Source organism: Tyto alba, unplaced genomic scaffold (genome assembly GCF_018691265.1).
Source record: "Tyto alba isolate M040663 unplaced genomic scaffold, T.alba_DEE_v4.0 Super-Scaffold_26, whole genome shotgun sequence".
NCBI lineage: Eukaryota > Metazoa > Chordata > Aves > Strigiformes > Tytonidae > Tyto > Tyto alba.
Window position 1 is genome coordinate 7,779,222 of NW_024881300.1, and position 21,078 is coordinate 7,800,299.

General features: G+C 37.8%; 1 protein-coding gene across 3 annotated transcripts in view; it reads right to left on the reverse strand.

Moving 5' to 3' along the window:
- The window catches only part of ADCY7 (adenylate cyclase 7), a 68,261-nt gene that overhangs the window by 34,281 nt on the left and 12,902 nt on the right, over nt 1-21,078 (reverse strand). For 2 of the 3 annotated variants that reach the window (XM_042797417.1, XM_032998186.2), the window contains exons 2-3: nt 12,240-12,386; nt 999-1,533 (exon numbers count right to left, since the gene is read on the reverse strand). In XM_042797417.1, coding sequence (XP_042653351.1) covers nt 999-1,169 — 171 coding nt within the window. In that variant the 5' untranslated portion in view covers nt 1,170-1,533; nt 12,240-12,386. Of the gene's footprint in view, nt 1-998; nt 1,534-12,239; nt 12,387-13,365; nt 13,556-13,796; nt 13,920-17,996; nt 18,016-18,479; nt 18,628-21,078 lie in introns of all 3 variants that reach the window. The other variant, XM_042797416.1, reaches the window with a different exon arrangement.

Sequence of the window (21,078 nt, forward strand, 5' to 3'; positions counted from 1 at the left end):
CACTATATTGTACAATGCAGATGTAACCAAAGAAATGCATTTAAGGAGTTCAAGCTTTGCTAAAAAGGAGTGTAACAGCTCTTTTCCTAAAGTTTTACAGATGACGTAGCATACAAATAATGTTGCTACTTCTTTCCTTAAAGAAGTAAAAGCTAAAAGGAACACAAGTACAATTGGTAAGATAGTATTTGTTGCTAAAGAGAGACTTAAAGAGACTTTATCATAAAGTATGGTATTTGGACAGCAGTGTTAGAAAGCAATGAAGTGTTATAACAGCTTCCTTATTACCTTTTTACAATATAATCTTTAAACCAACTTCCCTTTTTACCAGCTGTCAACTGGGCTAGCTTAAAGAGCACCTAATTTCTTTACAGAAAATCATATTACACTACATAACAAAAAGTTTTTTAAGCTGCATCTTTCCTATACCTATAGGATCCCTGCTCCTTGTTAACTAACTATTGACTCAATGAATAACCAGTTGTACTGGGAGATTCCTGTTGTGGTTTTATTACAAAAAGGAAAACAAACCAAAAAAAAAAAAAAAAAAAAAATCCGCAAATCCTTAAAAAAAAAAAAAATCATCACCTCAGGAATTTATGAATGACTATTATTTTACATTTCTTAGGTGGCTAACAAGAAAATATGAGAAATACAGGATGTTTTAATTTAAATTCTTGTTCCTTCCTTGGCCCCTTTATTACTTATTTACTATCATAGCTATCATTTAACATAGATTATGATTTGTTCCTAACATACAGGAAGGAAAGAACAATCCTTAAAGTAACTCTGTGTGAGCCTGACAACAGTGTCTCCTTTTTCCCCTGTCTCTTCAAAAACACACACAGCCTTACATGCACAATTATTTAATTTCTTTCAAGATTGCAACTTTGATACAATGTGGTTTAAAAATTATTTAGGCAGAAACATTGTGTGCTGTTATAGTGATTCCTCATCACCTTTGAAAACACCAAACACAAAGAAAAAGGTATACTCACATCAATGACAAAAAAGATTATAATTAGAGTAGTCCAGAAGATGATTGCAATGAAGAGCAGCAATAGCAGGAGTGGATGCTGCTGGCTTGTATAGCGGTACTTCTCATAGAGTGGGTCTGATATCCTGCAGTCGTCATTTTCATTGAAGAAGTATTTACCTTTAGCTGGCATTTTTGCCCAGGTTGGCTGCTACTTCTCTCAGTTCCCAGTGCACACAATAAGACACAGCTGAAGCTACTGCTTCAAAGTGGAGTTTTGTCTTTTTGCTGCTGTCTCTGTGATCTTTAGGCACACCAAGTAAACCACGTTCTCCAATTTTACTTCTCATGAGCATTAACTTCAGATTTCCAGTGCAAGCAAAAGCAAAAGAGTTAGCCTCCCCAAAACCACGGGCAATTCATCATCAGCTTATGCATGAATCTGTAGATCAACTTGTATCTGTGCAGATAGGAGGTTTTGGTCTGGGGTTTTTTAATGATTTTGCAAGTCTCTATCTCCTTCCCAGAAACTTGAATCTCACTTCCTGGGATGAATTCTGCAGAGAGACGGTATTATTAAATTAATGAATTCAGTTAAGTGCATACAGTGTTCCCCAAGGAAAGAAAGAAAGAAAAAGTACATTCTTTAAACTTCCTATCTGCATGCTCTAGCCAGCAAGCAAAAGCTGCTTCTGACTGGCAAGGTGGAAGCCCCACAGCCCCGTGCGTGGGCAACGCTGGCCAGCAGCCACAGGGGCAGGGCCGGGGCAGCGCCCGCTCCGCACACACCACCTGCACCTTCCTCTGGCAACTGAAACATTCTCATATGAAAAATGTACTCAATTTTGTTCCCTTTTGAGCAAATGACATCATTTCCATGAGCATGTTGAGTAACTGAATACTAACAACTCTTCTGAAGTGATGTGCATGCCTGCGTGTATGTGTATATAGACATATATCTATAAAATCTTTAATCACAATACACATTGTTTGTATTTTGTCAAAACGTGCATCTTAAAAATTAAGAAATCCTTTCTATTTCTTTCACAGTTTAATTAAAAGACATAGAAAATGAGAAAAGAATACAGCTGTCCAAGCCAAAATTCATTAAAATTCAAGTATCTTTTTTAAAAAAAAAAGAATAACATCTGGTTCTATATATTTCATTCAACTCTAATTATAGCGTTTCCAAGGCAATAGGTGTGTTCTGTTAACAATGAACATTAAGGAATGAACTGCATTGTTAATTACTAATGACCAATGTTTTTCAAATAGAGTCATGAATATAGTTCACTCGATGCCAAGGGATGACAAACAAAAAAAGCAGGGGGATGGGATGGAAGGAAGCATGAAAACCAGGATTTCAGAAGAAGTCTTATTAAAACTTAGTAACAGGGCAACGGCTTCTTTGCCACTTGACTGCTGTCACCATGGTGCCCAAGGCCATTGCTCTGGAGAGAAAGAGCCCACTAAGAGACTCACAGAAAAGCCAAATCCTACCCAGTTACTCTCAAAAGGCAAAATGCTTAATCACACACGTGTTTAGACTGCATTCACACTACAAGCAGAAGTGGTGTTAAGGAAAAAGTTTCAGAAACCATACTGAGTTATTTAGCCTATGTAAACAGAACCAAACACTAGTAGTATACTACCCAATTATTAATGACCAAGTATAGCAAAAAAGACATACCAATAACTAAACTGGACAAAAAGAAAAGTGAACTTTTGCAGCAAGATGAGTAACTACAACTTCTTGCCCAGAGTATATCACAAACTTGGATTGATCACAAAAAGGGAAAAGACAGTACTGCATCACTTTTATTCAGCAACACCCAGAATAAACTCACATACATATTAAAAACTGAAATAAAATCGAATACATCTTTCCTCTGTATAGTTAATGGTACACCTAATATCTCACCTGTACTGGTTCTTACTGAGCTTTTCTTCATAATACAAGGCATTTCATTTTTCACCTGAAAAAATCCTTCACGTACTCATACCATCTGCATGTGCATAATAATGCTCTTGACAAGGTGTGTGAATGCATCTTAGAAATCACTGAATTGACCTTTCAGTAACAAAGACAGCACGCTATAGACATTGGGAGTGTTACAACTGTGATGCACCAGAGAGGCAGAGAGCTCACTAAACAGCCTGAAGAATTCCTTTACCATGAGGGTGGGAGTGCAGAAACAAATTTTGCCTGGTGTGACCCACTATACATAAGAGACAACAGTCTTGCCATCCCAGTTCCCTATAAAAGTGTATTTTCAGAATAAAAGCAATGAAAAAGTTCTTTAATATAATTGCAGAAATAATATTTTGAGGGTAATTTTTATGATAATAGGCATTTTGACAGGCAGCTTTATTTTTCCTGTTAGCAGAACCAAATCCATTTTCTCAAAATAACTATTAATTACTAAGCAGTAATACATTACAATTATGAGAGACAAGTAATCCTGTCTTGGGCTACTTAATATTGAAATTTAAGAAAAACTACTTCACAGCTTGCTTTCTGTAATTTATTCTTATGACTATGCAAATGAAAAAACAATCCCAGGGACAATCTCTATTCTACAGAACTGTACTGTGTGGCTGTGATTCAGTTATCTAATGTTCAAAAGATGAAAAATATGTCAAATGTCAGCTTGGAACTATCTCTTAATATTACTTAAGAGTTTTATAGGACACCAAGTTGAAGAGACATGTCTCTTCAATGGTTTAATCCATTTTAATAAAAAAAGAGATGTCTAGTTTATCGATTTGTTTATTCCCCCACTGATCTTCGTAGATATACATTACAAGTAATTGTGAATGACCCCTGGGTCATAGCATTTTCTTCCCAAAACTCTATTAGGTAAAGAAACGCCCAAGGAATACTTTACTGATTTACCAAGAATCTATAATACACTGCATAAATGCTACTTTGAGATGAACAATTCAACTCTGAAATAGATTCAGTTTGCATATCATGTCCTGCTGTCACTATCAGGCCCCTTTTTAGAAAGCACCACAGAGCAACTTGTGCTCCTTCAGTACAAGTGAAATATTTTTAAAATTGTAAATTACTTGCAACACACAAAATTAGCTGTTGGAGAATCATGCAATTATGTATTAGTTAAATAAACACATTTTTTACATGTGACAAATGTAATGACCTGCCAATCATCATCTTACAACCAAAACCAGAAATATATATACGCACACATTTATATTAGTATAAGAATTCCATTTCAGCTCCAAACCCACTATAAATACTTAAAACAACTTTTTGCTCCCTCTCTTCCCGCCCCCCCCCCCTTTTTTTTTAACATTACTGGCATTACCTCTTTAAGACAATCTTTTGTTTAAGAAACTTGAATAGACTTAGCTGAAAGCCACCACTCTCTGTCCCCTTCCCCCTTTTCTGTTTTTTTTCCAGAAAGCTTTGCAAAATGTAGAAGACAGACTTGAGAGAAAGATTCTGCCTCACAGATGGCATCACACACTAGTAAAATCATCAATTCAACACACCCCTGTTTATAAGTTTAAGGATCACGTGAGCCCTGTGCACCGCAGTATCATCACTTTTGCTTTTTTTGGACATTGTTTCTTGGAGATTTGCTGTTTTGACACCACAAGAGAGGTGTAACCCTGAAATGGCAATATGCCACAAAAACCAAACAGCACTCCCAGAAGCACCAATGGCAAACACACTGAGCCAAATGGGGACTGGATCTGGGCTGCTGCCATAAAGCCATGGAGCTCTGATCATCAGTTCATTGGGAAAAACCCTCATTCCTTTAGAAGCCTTCACTGTGTTCTGAAGATTTAGGAAGAAGAAACAATTTGTCAACAAGATTACTATATCTAAGAAACAACCCTAGCAGTATTGGTTGGAATCTGAACTGAGAACCTACAGGAACATCTACCAAACAAATATGATTCAGTCAGATCTGGGTGAGCTCCACAGCCATCTGCGTGCCAATTAACGTGAAAAATATTTGGTTGGATAAAGAAATTTGCCCAATCAATATGTAAGAACAAACACTGGACATGTGATAGGCATGAAAAATTGGACAATAGGATTCCTTACAGAACATGAATCAGAACAGCTACAGTCTTCCAAATCTACTCTGTTTCAAGCCACTGGGAGCAAGGTTGTGTTCAGATTCAGCAACAGAAACTTATCTGGGTAAGTACTGGGGCAAGACCTGGCACACACACACAGCCACCTTTCACTTCCAACCAAAAAGACAAGATTTCTATCTTCCACAAATCTAAGTATTTATGACTGCTCTGTGCTTTTCTCCCCATGGATAGGAATTTTCTAGCATCACTAAACTCTCCAGTCCCCTACTGACAAAGGCACAGGATTCTGTTACAAAAAAATATGAAAGTAAATATTTCATTAGGCTACTAGGCTTGGACTGAAGATCTTTTGTTCTCCCAGGCTAGTTAAAACTGCCCACAGTGCTTTGTATCAATACACAACCTTTTCTTAAGAATTGGCCTGGACTCAAGAGTTGCAGAATAGACATGACCGTACTACAGAGCCTATAGAGACCAAGTGTTTTAAAGAAAACTAACTGAAACATGATAGCATGGGCTACACTAACAAGTCGTATTACAAAAGTCAGAGAAGCCTCTTTCTTTTGCAGTTTGCTCAAGATAAGTAGCTACAAAAAAGCAAGTCTCTTCACAAGGAAAACTAATCTGGGAATGTGCATCACACAGACCAACTCTTCACTGAGGCAAAGCAGAAAGCTCAGGGCAGATGAGGCCAACCAGCTGATGAGGTGAGAACACAATTCCTTGTGCCTCCAAAGCAGCAAGGACTTCCCTTGTTTCCCATCTCCACCCTTATCATAAACAATATTCAATGTATCACTAGGTAATAGCCTTCCCCCCATGCACTTGCAATGAAGGCATATTTTATTATATGAAAATATACTATAATATGACTAGTTACTAAACAGAGCATTCTTCCTCCCATCTTATTTTCTAAATCCGCTATTACTACTTTCCAAGGTGCATTAGTACTGTATTTTCCATTCTAATAGCCAACTGTCACCCAAATAATTTTATTAGCACCTCAAATTTCATATTCGGGTCAGGTGACTGTAAAATAATGTAAATGTTTGTGAGACAGAGGTGATTTTTGCCTCCCAACAATTAATTCAGCCCTAGCTGTGCATACTCCAAACAGCATAGATGAAGCAAGCACTGAACAGCCAGGAAAAATCAAGCTGACTTTTTTTAGCAACTTGAAATAGAACCACATAAAATTCTTGCATTTTTTAAACCCCTTAAAGCTTCTGGCTGCAAAGGTTTTTATTTCTCTGAAACAATACTGAAGGAGCAAATGCCATGAAGATTCAGGTTTCTCAAGATGCCTCTCAAAATATATGGAGATTCAAAGTTTGGCTTGAGTCTTTGTCCTAGTAATAACTAAAGGGTCTTACCACTGGGCCCCAGCTCTTTTGACCAGTAGTAGTTAGTGATCACTATCCCGCAGCTCTTTGTTTCAGTTCCAGTGATACTTTCCTACTGTCTGGACAATTGCCTCACCTCCAGAAAGTCCCTTGTCCTCACCGCTGGCTTGGAGCCAAAGGTAGAGCTGCACATCTCTACCTTTGTTGTTTCTACGCACATCCATCCCAATTATCTTGGTCACCTACTTCCCATCTAGAGCTCCAGTAAGTGGCAGAGGCTCATCAGTTTTCCCCCACAGCATGCAGGTGGATTTGTTTTAAGCACCCTGCAATGGGCCCTTTTCCCCACCCCTTCTGTTTTTAAAACACTGTAGATCACACATCAGTCCAAGGTCATTGATGAATGGGGTAACTTCAGCACCTTCCTCCCCAGCAATTGTCTGCAAGGAGCAATGAGAGGGCTGATGATGAAGGGAGGATCAGGAGAACATTGAGAGCAGAGCAGAAAGCCACTCAGCACAGTGACTCTCTTGAACTGTGGCACAAAGAGCGTTCGTCTCCCTGGCAATGCAAGGTGGAGTAACAGAAAGAATGTTGTGCTACGTGATATAAAAATCAGACTGATAACAACAAAATAGTTCTTGGGATGGCCCTCCTTTATTCTCTGTATTTGCAGAACATGAACAATTTTCAGGTGCTAGCTCAGTCATAGGCTGGGGAGTGGATCTGGTAAAAACCTGCACCCTTCTGCCCACTCACTCGCACAGCAGGACAAGCAGCCAGAGTCATCACGTCCTTTCTCCCCTCTCTTGGGAGATTTATTCACAGCAGCTACTGACCAAGTCAATGCCTTTCTGAAGGTGATCCAAGTATGTTGAGGTTCTGTTCTTAATTTCAAAACTACTGATGTACAAACACATCCACAGTAGCAGCCTGAACAATTTTTAAAGTATTTCTTCACTTAGCTGTTCATTTGCCAAGGACTCAAGTGCTGCGCACCTAAAGCTGCCTGTTTACTAAAAAGCAGTCTCACCCATGAAATATTAAAACAAACCTTAATAGCAAGAACCAAGTGAAGTGATATACGTTGTCTTATTCCTCTCAGTAACTGCTGCACAAAAGCAAGCAGAACCAGTTTTTCCATCTTTAACTACTACAGCACCAAAGACAGAAGGTACAGTTTTGATTTCCATTCCATCTTTTGTTTCACACATATGACAACAGTGTTTCTAAAATTACTGTAGCAATTAGCATGACAAGAATGATTGCTGACTGTAATTACCCATTAGCAGATATTAAAAGGGAATCAGGAATCTATAAACATCCAGTAGAATAATTAAGTATTAGTAGATGAATTATGAATCTCAGGCAAAAATAATCTCCAGTCCAGTGGACTCCACAACTAATTTGGTCTAGGAAATGAACGTTAGCAATCCAAATGTACACCACAGGAAATACCATTCATGTTGAAGACAACACTTCTTCCGTTTAGACTTTGCTTTCAAATGCTAGCCTGCAGTCACCCTAGTTTTTTCTACTCACACAAAAATATTATATGGAGAACAGATGTGCTTTCAGTGATCTGTCTGCTAGCAGTGGTAAATACTACTTACCCAGCTATGTTTCTTTATAAAGGTAAGCCTGTTTGTTATTTTTTTAATATATTTTGAAGGTTTTCATGCAAAATTTCACCTTCCTTTACTACATTTAATTTCTGAAGAGCTCCCCCTGCAATACAGAAGAATCTTACTTATATTTACCTTTTATTTTCTTACCAAAGGTGGGCATACCCACTTCAACACATCACCACTCAAAATTATATTTACATAAAAAAGCCAAATCAATACAAAAAAGTAGTCTGTCATTTGGAAAAACAACAACAACAAGAAAACAAAACAAAACAAAACCAAACAAGAGGCAGAAGAAATTCCACCACAAGTCAGAACAATCAGGGTAAAACACAACACTACATCACCTAGCCTGTGCTCTTCAACACCGAGAACCACAGCAATGGTAGTGCTAAATATACTGCAAATAAAGAGTTGAAACTGAGCTTTCTTTATTCACATTCTTATTTCAGTACATTGCTTCTTCTCATGACATTTGTTCTACAACAGCCTTTAATATAGGAGTAACAAGTTGTGTAATTTGAAAACAGTTTTTCAGGCACTAGTAGAAATGGAAGAGGTGAAACAACAGAGGCTGTGGTTTCACGAAGACCTGAGCCCAACAGCCAGCCCAGGCCACCCAAAGGAGGAGGCCTCACCCAGATGGACCCCCCCTCCCCTAACCCCCCCATCCTGGGCCAGCTGCACAGCCTGCCTGCCCGGGCACCCGGCTCCTGCACCCGCCGGGCTCTTTTCAGAGCCTGGTCACCAAATACAACAGAAAGCTGGTTTTGGCAGGTCACTTCTCTGTCAGGCTGGTGGAGTGTGACAGCTAGCAGAGGTATAGATGAGCTCCAGCGCTGGCCCAGTGTTTGGAAAGGAAAGGCAAACCGCAAATAGGAAAGCAAGGGCAACAGTGAGCTGTTAAACTGACTCATCACTTCACACTGGTTCACAGCCTAAGAAAAAGAATACCAATAATATCACTTCTAGAGTTGGGAGGTTTGTTGCTCTTTTTTAAATACAACCACTATTACAGGATGTGCTTTGAAGAAACAGTTTACAGTCACAGAAAGAAATCTCTATGCTACTGATCCAGGTAGGACAGAAAAGTGGTGAAAGAAGATGGCTCAGGAAACTGAAAATGTGTCATTTAAGACTAGCTCACCAACTACATCAGTAAAAAAGAAAGAAGTATCCATATAACCAGACTGGTGCAACTGAATTATATGGGAGGGCTTACTACTGTTCTAATGCAGTATTTTGTGCAAACACATGATGGTTCAACCAACAAATCTATTAAGTCTTATAATTAACTGCTGGGTCTGGCTCAGCAGGGTCGGGGGCAGGGAAGAAAAAAAAGTCCTTTTATAATACTGATTTTCATAAGCAGCAAACTCCAGGGTGTAAAAAGATATATCACACCAGAAGGGAATCGAGCTGTGCTTTGCATCTTTCAAAGTCCAAGGTGAGTGATTATTTCATGATTCCCAGACTCACTGTCACATCTTACAGATAGATGTTCTGACTTTAGCTGGTTTAAAATTGAACTTACCACTGCAAAAGTCAATATTCCACTTACACTAAGTTTTCAGTGACCTATTTAAAATTCAAGTCTTTGAAAACAGCAGCCCCAGATTTTGTTGTGTAATTTCTGTTTAGTTATATCAAAACCAGAATGCTTGCGCAGTTATTTATAGTAATAAACCCCACAGTATTAAGCTATATAAACTGAAAGAAAAAAATCTCCTGAAACACAGAATATTTAACTTGAACGTTATGAGGAAAAACAGTTTTCAGATGAGCTAGGAATAGGGTGTGTGTAAGCTTCAATATTTTCTGCTGGAATACCCCTGATTTTTACAGAAATAAAAAAAAAAAATCTGAAAATATCAGGGATTTTTAAGGAAAAAAAAAAAAAGAAGTATTACACTAGGTAACACTCTGCCTATACTGAAATCAGCAATAAGAAAAAAAGTCACTTCAGGAAAGGTATGTTTAAACTGTCAAGTTTTTTTCAGACATTATTACTTAGGATACAGAATTATAAGCATACGGCAAACAGAAGTGCTCAGGCTGACTTCCTAAGCTCAATATAACTACTTAATTCCATCTAGAATGAAATCTCTCATTTGTAAAGCAGTACTTTAAATATGCCTCAGCTTTTCTATCAGACTAAAACAATCAAGAAGCACAGACTGCTGATGTGACAGAGTCAGAGTACAAGGACGTAACTTGACTCTTCTAACTCTAGCTAGGTATGCCAACAGATGTTCAAAAAGAAAAAAAAGTAACCAAAAAAGATCACTGTGAACAGGAGTGTAACGGGCATCACACATTACTCTTATTTTTTCCATGTCTCATTTAGGGGGAGTGTTACAGGTCAACATAGAAAGGCATCTTTCTTACCTCTAGGGTAAATAGTGTATTTGCACAGAACAGGTGCAATCATAATATGTCAAGGGATAAGGGCCATGCTATGGGTGGGGAGAAGATAAAATCTGTCCTGAGCAAGGTAAGAAATCATTTGCTATTTAGGTTCAGTCCAACTAAAACCAGTAAACCAAAGAAGGAGTCTCAAAGATAAAACCCTCTCTCTCCTATCTACAGAACTTCCACACTACTAAACTGAGTAGAAATACATACGGGCAGCTGAAATTCAACTAATGCACCGATGTCAACAACTTTGGTTTCTTTGGCTTTTTTTTCCACAGTCTCTAATTTTTTGGATGAACTAAAATTGACATGTTAGTCATGGCCAAGGCCAAGAGATGGACAACGTAAGGAATACGACTGTGCATCAGTACCTGGAGCAGTGTACTGCAGGGTGATATTACAGTAAAAATATTTTCGTTAAGGCATTTAATGCCCTTTAAGTTTAAGAAAGCAAAGCCTTCATACTATTTATGAAACGAGGAGAGGAAGAAAATGAATTAAATCCAATCCCCCCTTTACTTAATAACTAGTACTTCAAGAGTAAATCCTATCAAGTATGTAATTTTGAAATTTTATTTCTATGTACTATTTATTACAAGGGAATTTTAATGTTCCCCAAACTTCTTCACATGTCAACCACATAACATTTGTTACACCACCACATCCGTACTTCACAGCCAAAAAAACTAAAACTAACACTTGCAATAAGGAAGTTCCCGCCCTTGTAGATTAAATATTAAAAACACCATCAAGGAGACATACCTACGCTTCTAATAGAAGCGTTGTTTCTACAGTCATACCCTACCTCAGGACATAACAGCAGACACACACAGTTTTTTTAAAACGTTTCCCAAAACGTAACACTGGGTTTAGGGAAGATCATTTGTGGACTCATTCTGAAATAAAACAATGATAGTGGGTTATAAACCTCTGAAATCTTGTATTTTCAGTCCCACTTGATAGCAACACACACTTCAAAATTGTTAGGAGTTGTATATGTATTTTTTACTGATCCAGAAGACACACCACATTGAGCCAAGCATCCATGAGTGCCTGGATAAGCTCTCTTGGATCACAGAAAGAGCCAAGCCATGCAGAAACAGTGAGAACTTTCCAAAGACAATCAACATGCCTCACTGGATTTTTTTTTTTTCCACACTGAATTTTGATTGTCTACTAAGATAAAGGAATGTCTGAACACAGATCTAATCACTATAATTCTTCTTGTTTCATCTTACTGTTTTCAAAGCTTTATTTGACAGCCAGCCCCACTGTTCCCAACTCCAACAGGCTACTGGAAACCTGAACCATGTAAAGCACTGACTCGCCAAGGGAAACTTGAGTATCTCACCTGGCAACAGCCAAAATGAAGCATATACTTTTAAATTAAATTCTCCTTAAGCAGTTTTATCCTTTGGATTTGCTGATACTAAGTCCATTTAACTAATATTAAAACAGAACTAGTTAATATAAAAAAATTGAAATAATACAATAGTCATAGCAAAACTTCAGGATATGACAAAAGTCACTTTTCTAAAAAGCTATGCAGTTACTGCCTCAGAGTGACATGAAGTCCACAGAATTTTTCAAAATAGCAAAGTATGCAGCCACTACCCTAGTGAAGGTTATCACTGATCAGTATCTAACCAACCCCCAGGGCTGTGTGCAGCCATTGAGAAAACACTTTTTACCTGGACTGTAACACTGAGCTGTGCATAACAGATTACTCTGGGGTTTTATGAGACTTATTACTGATAGATCTTACTGAGCCTACTGATAGAACACACATGCTTGTTTGCTCACCATTACAGGACACAGGATTCATCAGCAAAAGTCGTATTTCTCCACTCTGCTACAGTCCGATCATTCTGAAATGCCCGCGGTAGAATGAGTGCAGCCCACTCAAGTATGATCCTTGAGACAATCTTTTGATGCATCACACACAGCAACCTGCAACAAGACAGGGAATCTTTACTCTAAGGACCACTGTAAGAATTAACAATGCTTTTATTTCTTCCCCTCATAGTTCAAGGAATTAAAAATACTCAATCTCCATCTCCACATATTATGAACCTTTTACCCAAGCAATCAACAGAAGAAAGAGTACTTAACTAGACTGCGGCAAGCTGCAGCACAAATGTAACTTGACTGAAATACTTAATCATAGGTGGAAATGTCTAAGAAGGCGGCTGAAGACTGATGAGAGGCATCATAATTACTGCTAACTGATCCCAGTGCTTTTCAAGCAAGGCCTGTGCGATAGTAAAGGATACTCCAGTAAAAACAGGAGAAGAATGTTTTACTAACTTTTACAGCATTCTTGATAATGAAAGCCCTAAGTTTTTCAGTAAATTTTATTACACTCATGATCAAATATCAACAATTTTAAAAAAAAAAAAATATCACCACAAGAAGAAAAACTTGAATAAAACAATGTATAATTCAAACCAGCATAAAATATTATTTGTTCATTTGGATCACAGATCCGTGAATATGACAATATGTCAGGAAAACCAGACAAAAAAACCATATTCCCTCACTGCACCTTGTAGCTCTGGACAGACTATCTACTGCTAGTATGGAAATGAAGATATTCTGCCCACTAGGTTTGCTTGTCTTGGAGCATGAGAAAGGCAAAAAGGCACATTCCTAGGATGTCATGAACAGAAAATTGTATCTCCAGGTAGGCAGATGACCAGAAGACATGGTCAGGTTACCACCCTTGAATTTAGCGCACCAGCTCTCTGGTAGGGGAATCCATACCACACATAACAGGTCTTGGCTTTGTCTTCCTCTCTTCCTACTTTATCATCTTCATGTGTATCATGGGAACAACTGTTTAGATATGACAAGATCCCAAAGAAGTACCAGGCACCAGTAGGAGGCATGGTTGCTCACTATTCATTGTTGGAATCCAGTACACACTCACCGGGGACAGGAACCAAGAAGGGGTGTAGATGGTTTTACAGTAGCATTGAAACAATGAGCCAGAGGAGAAGAGGTCCAGAGCAGTAAATTGGAAGTAAGAACTTGATACAAGTTAAATAGCTGTGCTGGGAAGGGAACATATCAACATCTACTTTGTTGTTCACCCCAAAGCTCCCTCTACTAGAGACCTGCTGTGGAAACGGAAAGATGAGTGAAACTGTCAAATAATCTGGCACAAACATCAGAGTGCATACAAAGTATTTCACTGCAAAAAGACTTCAAATATACCTATAGCAATATTTTGTTAAACATGTGCTAGGATAAACAATCTACTTTAATCACCACTCAAAACAGGCACTCCATTCTGTCACAGTAGGTTAAATGTCCAGTTTGTACCTAAGCCCTGGGACAGTTATGACCAAGTGCCGTTACCTCTTGGCCAGGAGTTAGCTCCACCTAGCAAATCCCAACGAGCGTCAGTATTTATAAAAGTTAGGTGGAAACTGGAGAGTATTCTGAAGAAAAAGGTCAAGATCCTGACAGTCTTCTGGCAGCCTTGGAGATAGATGAGAGGAAAAAACAGTAAGACATCTCAGAGAGTTCATCTGAAAAGGCAGATACAAATCTGCTGTGCCTGTGTGTATGTAAAAGCAGAGATGATAAGACTTCGTTTAACCTCTGCTACATGTTCAATCTGGAATGCCTAAATAAGCTGTTGCTTTACTTTCACCTTATTAAGCATCCCATATTAAGGATGAGTCCCTGGTAACCAGCAGAGATGCCTCACATTCCTTTAAAATAGAGTAGTGCTGCCTGGAGAGCAATACTGGGCAGCAGCTGACCAGTATTCAGTTGGGAAAAAGGGTAGGATGCCCATAAAGTTAGGGTGTCCCAGAAATTTTATAATGCCTTGTAGAAAAATATATTATGACAGTTTTTTAAAATCATCCCAGAAACAACCCTCTCCAGAGATTTTAGAAAAGGAGCCCAAGGACCTAGAATTCTTGTTTTCAGTGTATGAACATATGTATTTGTAGTAATTCATACTTGCAATGTACCAGTTAGGTTTTAGAGAATTATTTAAGGACTATGCCAAATTCACAAAGTTTCACTTTTTTTTTTTTATTTTTTTTTTTAAAGATGTGCCTAAAAACATATTTTTTGCCAGAGCCCTCAATAAACAGTTAGTCCTGGTTTCAGCAAGATTCACTTCAGTTGCAGAGGGATCAAGCTGCTCCCCCACAAGTGTTCTCCGCATCAGATCCTGACAGTATACTACTTATCATACAGACATTATAAACAAAGGTAACAAGTGCGAGAAATATCAAAAATGTAAAGAAGGAGGGAAAAAAAAAAAAAAAAAAAAAAAAAAAAAAAAGAAGATTCTCTCTATATTGTAACTGAAGCTCCTCAGAGGCACAGAGACCAGTTTGCTGATAAGCAGCAAGTTTCCGGAAGTAAAGTGATACACAGACTAAGTACTTTGAGACATTTTTTGATCTGCAACACAGACAAACTTCTCTGCATTCAACACTAACCACAGGCACCTATTTCCCTAGCAACAACTTGCAGGCCATTTTCATTTTGACTGAAGAACATTTAACCAGTTACATTATGAGCACTGCACCTTGCTGCTATAACAGCAGTCGCTTTTCACACCTAGCAAATTGTTATTTGCGTAGTATTGAGCTGGTGGATCAATCCTGCACCTGCAGCACAGATCTGCTTTGTTGTGATTTTTTTTTTAAAAAAAGTATCTAAATTTTATCAAGCTAAAACTGGTCAACAGTGGGAAAAAAACCCTACAGTATTAAAAAAAGGTTTTCCTTTTGCTCCTTAGTAACAACTCTGTCTATTACTATTTTGAAGATTCTCCCTTTGTTTTAGGTTTAGAGTATTAGTGCACAAAGAAGAGGAAGATATGACATTAGTTCTTGATTAGTTTTAGGGAGATTTCATTAGCTTCAAGAAACAACAAATTTCACATAACAAAAACTCCAGAATGGAAACATGGATTATTTTTGTATTATGAAATCCCAGATCTATTATATTTCACCAAATGTAAGACTTGCTTAGAGCAAAGACTTGCAAAATTGTTTGATTCCTCCCAGTTTTATTCAAGACATCTGTTCATTGATCATTCACCAGCACATTAAATAAATTGTGGCAATCCAGATTTCACTGTGGTTATGGAAGTTACACAGAAGTTCACATCAGTTTTGATTACTTTTTCAAAAAAGCAGCACCCCTTCACTTTTTTCTTTTGATCCAGTTATGATATATACTTTGTATTCTGACCAGCAACATCATTTTTTAAACGTAAATAGAAGTTACTATTAATAACAACTTTGACTACTATTTTCAAAAGTGTTGACACTACCCTTACTCAGACTTTCCGACTGGTTCGGTGGACATCTCCACAAACCTCTGCCAAGAAACACTGCAGTGCACCAACAGTTTCTGGTTATCTACTCAGTTTATTTATTAACTTAAAAGTATAAAGTTGCCACTGCTCTTGAGAGTTTACCCTGCTAGTAGGCATAACAGCAACACCAATACTGCTGAAGCCCTAATTTGAATGCCCATCCTGAATACCTACAATTGTAGAAATACCCTAATTTAGTTCAAATTAATCACATTTACACTGAGAAGTGAAATATTTTACAGGAAATCTCTTATGTAATTTCTGAGTGACTTCACTAACAAAAATTTGGAACTGAAATACTAATATACATTTGATGTCTTTTGGGACAAAATAGTGGCATAATGTGTACCCAGTACAGATTTGGAAGTATTTTATAGCAAATCCGTTAAAAATGCATTTCATTACAATAACTGTAACTGAACAAAAGTATTTTAAAACAAAAACGTGATTTGTATTATTAAAATACTGTGCTATATTTCAACTATATCTTAACAGGCAGATCCTTCAGACACCATTTTATGACTGCTACAATTATACCCTCCTCAGATACATGTAGTCCATAGTTAAGAACTCTCAATATTTTTCAGAAACGTTTAAAATCTATTTCATATTATCTTTTTAAAATAAACAACGATTTATAAATAAAACTAAAGCTATTACAAATACTAAAGGTGCTTCTTTCTGCTTTACTGCCTGGCTAACACTTACAAATCTTCTAAAAATCACTTCCATGTTATCCTAAATGACAGTATAAGGAAATATAAATTGAACTGATGCTGAAAGTTTATTTTATTCAGAAATGTCCAAGACAGTTTATTATACAAACAATATAAATGCTCACGAACAAAAAAGAAAGTCAAACAATATTAGATAAAACTGGCACTACTTCCTCTCCCATTCCACCTTCAAAATTACATTGAAAATCACAAGAAGAGTCAAAAGTGTATTGATTTCTACCATAAAAGACTTCTTAAATTTCCTGAACTACAACATGAAGGAGCATTCTGACCGTGTTACAACTCACTGAACAGTCTTCAGTTCCCTTCTTCATTTTACCTCTTGTTGCATTTGAACTTGGCTACCGTCTTATAAACTGACATGAAATTAGATCCTCTGCTGGATACACCTAGAAAACGGAATTTTTACACAAAGACTGATTTCTGGCCTCTTGGGAGTAATATCTAATTAATACATGAATGTGAGAAGTTTGAAGTAAAAATGTACACATGCAGAGCCAATCTTAAATGTAATGCTCTCCAAGAGCTTCTGGTCCAATCTTTCTTGTTCTGACAGGTCTAAAGGTTATGTAGCACTGATAGAGTGGCTTTCAGTTTCAGTAATTAGGGGTTTTCTACCTGGTACAAGAAGTTAATTACGAAATTCGGAAACTGGAGTTTATAATTATACAATTTCATATCTAAAATTGCAACTTTTTAAAATAAACAAATGCAATGACAGAAACATTATTACAAGGCTGTTTCAAAGGATACATGGTCTCTGCTCTTGCAGCTACAGTTCTTCAACTTCAGTGGAAGCTCTGTGAGAACTCAGCACGGGTCTATCTGAAGCTCTGTTTATCTCAGCGTATTCACACTAGTATCTATTTTACATGCATACCTTGACAGGGTTGTTAGTGACAGGCATTTATACCAAAACTAGCCTGAATTAAAAACACCATAGCGTTTAAACCCTATAGGATCAACCAAAGGAGATGGAAAACGTGTCAAACTAATAATGCAACAGTGGACTTCAACTATTCACCTATAAGCAGATCAAATGTCAAAATGAGACAAAAAAAATTAAGTGACAGAAATTCAGAAATTACAATCTAGGAAGTAACCATTCAAAACTGAGAAAAAGCAATATTCTTTAATGAAACTATAATTAAACTATACAATATTAATAAAATCCCTAAGATTATCTTCTGACCTTGAGGGAGGAAATAAGAAGTTTTTATGAACACTATACCCCAGCAAAATACAAACTAATAATGGACTTCAGCCATAGTTCTAAAATCTGACCTGCTGGTAAATTTCCTAAAATATAACCCACAATGAAAAGACTTCACATTCCACATAAAAAAAACAAGTAGAAAGTGATCAGTTAGACATAGGGAAAGTTCTCAACCAAAACCCATGCTACGAAGCACCTCAGGAGCAGATCTGGGAAGAAAACTCAGGCTTGATAGTTCACTGGCCAAATCTTACCTGGTGGATCAGGGAGCACCTGCAAAAGCACAAAACACCCATCCAATTAGTGTCACAACCATTTCCTCACTTTTCAAAATTCTGATTACTTTTAACTTTCACTGAAGTCATTCAGCACAGTTTAAGAGCAGCCCTGAGATCCAAATATTGCCAAAAACCCAAGAACGTTATTTCAATAACCATATCCTGTGGCTAAAGCATAATAAATTCCAGAGGTATTTTTCTCGCCTGTAATCCTGTCTTTCTGTCCTGTGCACATAGAAATCCTCTAAACCCTCTGAAGCCCTTAGCCCCTGTATGAGAAGAACGACAACTGTGGTTAAAGCAAAGAACTCAAAATCCGTTTTCTAGCTTCTGTCTCCCCCACAGATTTCCTGCTGCCTGGCTCTAAGTACGTGGTATCCCTTTTTCCTCTCCCAAAGGAGCTGATCTAATACCATCATCCACCCACAAAAGATGCCAGCAAAATAAATTAATACTCACAAGACATTTTAGGAATATAGTAGTCCCAAGCTTCTAAGACACAAATAATTTTGGACTGTAACAATGTTAAGTTACAGTAAATATCTTCGTTGGCACTTAAATCTTTTGATGGACTTTCATCTCATACTTCCAGAAACTGTTATAATCCCTGGAAGAGAGTGTCTGTTCAGCTGTGGCAGGAAGCGCAATGCCGGGCTTTAAATATCACATAAAATAATAATTAAGTTGCTGTGCAATATTATTTTATTTAAAAAAATAAATATATAATTCAATAAGAATGCTTGATGTTAAGGATAGCAGAATGTCAGTCCTTCAACTCCCACTGACAGACATGGCCATTGCAAAAACACCACAGTGAATCAGTGCTGTAAATTCAGTTACAGAAGGGGGAAATCTTCCATCTAATGCCAGTTTTCTCAGTAGCAAATGAAATCAGTATCTCTGAGCAATGGCAAGACAGAACAGTAGATGAAATCATGAAGTTCCTTTCATTCCTTTCATGCAGTTGTAACACAACCACTACTTTTTTTACATATGGTTCAAGCTGACACATGCATTATTACCATCACTTCCTTATTTCTAAATAACTCACTGCTCAGGCAAACAAACCCTAATATAATAGGGGAAGGGCCTGTGTGTGAAGCGAGAGGTATCACTACCACAGATGTATTCAAATACAAGTATCTGCTACAGTAAGTGTATGTTTATTCATAAATCACCACCCTCCCTACACAGAGTTTAAATTGGTTTAATGAACAGAGAGGAAACTTCCGCTACTCATTTTAAACAACTAAACCCACAGGTCTTGGCTATGGCTCTGCAACAGGGGCTTCTCCAGTAATATCTGCTCAACAAGCTTCTCCTCCTCTTCCCCTCTTCCTCCCCACCACTTGCTCCTATCTTGTCACCACACCACACCATTCTTTCATCATTTGCATGTCACTGTTTCTAGGACCACATGCAGTCAGATCAGCTCAAAAATAACCACTTGTGTCTCCTAGATTTTGTTTCTTTTTGCCCAAGAGGCAGACGAGGTCAGTGACTGGGCAGCGCAGCTCCGTGGGCAGCAGGAAGGTGCTCCTTTACCTGAAAATGCTGCTGCAGCCAGCACGGGAAAAGAACTGTGCTCCCATGTGTGCCCTGAGATGAGGGACAGCCTGGAGAGATGATAGGCAAGAGCCAGATACAGAAAAGATCAACTTCCTGGGGGAAAACACACTTCTCAATGCCTTTGCTAAACAAGTAGCAAGGGTGGTCTGTAATTCTCTATTTAAACACCTGACAAAAGCCATTAAACAGTTTACTTATACCTAGTCCATAATCTCCAAGAAATATTCAAGAATTTAAACAATGGCCACCAATAATTGTATGCAAGCAGGGAAGACTCACCCCATCTCTGAAAACCAGAGCTGTGAACAAGGAAATCCAAGATGCTTTCCGAGACTAGGGAGGAGAGTCATAATTGCATCATTTTTCTAGATGAGCAGTGTCAATGATTTAGGCTCTGAGTCAGTACTGAGCCAGCCAATGCCCCACAGCTGTCCCTGGGGCACTGTGCTATTAGAAGTGATGACTTTCACAACAGGCTGCAGAGCAGGATCCAAGATGATTTATGCTTATTAAAAAAAAAGCAACAACAAAACAACCTGCTACTTTATTTTTCAGCAAGAGCAAGAACATACTGCCAGTACTTTGGGCAACTTCCAGCAGCCAAATTACTGTTAATGTCCGGAACGCTTTCCACTTTTGTCTGGGGGCCTCCAAGATAAGTAAATACAACCTTACGCACATTTCTATCAACATTTTGCAGAAAGAAAAAGCCAGAAAAAAGTCTGACTTGCTAGAACCACCCTATGAACAATATTCACACATCTTGTGACTGCCAGGTTTATGCTTCCACCATTAAATCACACTTCAAGTCTGTTGCCTAAAAAAACAGTAATTTTATATTGGGGGTGTGGGGAAGTGCTCTTTACTTCCAGCTTAGAATTGTTGCATGGCAAGATGTACACCAAAAGTATCTGTATTCAAGTGCAGGAAAGGGAGGAGGATCAATTGACAGAGTTTCAAGATAAAAAGAACTGTTTTAAAAGCTTAGCTCAGACTTTTAGTCAAAAGGGAGTTAAACACACAAACTGAAAAAATACCAATCATTTTGAGATCATTTTGCAGTTCATAATACATATTTTACTTATCTTACACACCTTCCCTAGGCAAATCTCAAGCCCAAGTATTTTTGCATTTGATGACCAGTCCAGAAAGACATGTGAGTTCCCAATGAGACAGAAACAAAAAAGCCACAAACATTCACATGTGCATAGTGTTTCTGAAATAACACTCCCCCAAGTATTTACAAATCCAAACCCCACTTTTACACAAACATTTCCCTCAGACATTTCTGTTGGTTTTAAATTAAGTCATTTAACTGACTTTCACTATGAAATACCATGATGCTTGAAAGAGAAAGTATCTCAAAGGCAAAAATGTAACAAATGAAGCAGAAACCACTGAAATACAACATAACACACAATATGACAAATCCTGTATTCATATCTATCACTGAGCCAGCCCTCTTCATCCAGGAGCTAACAGACAAATG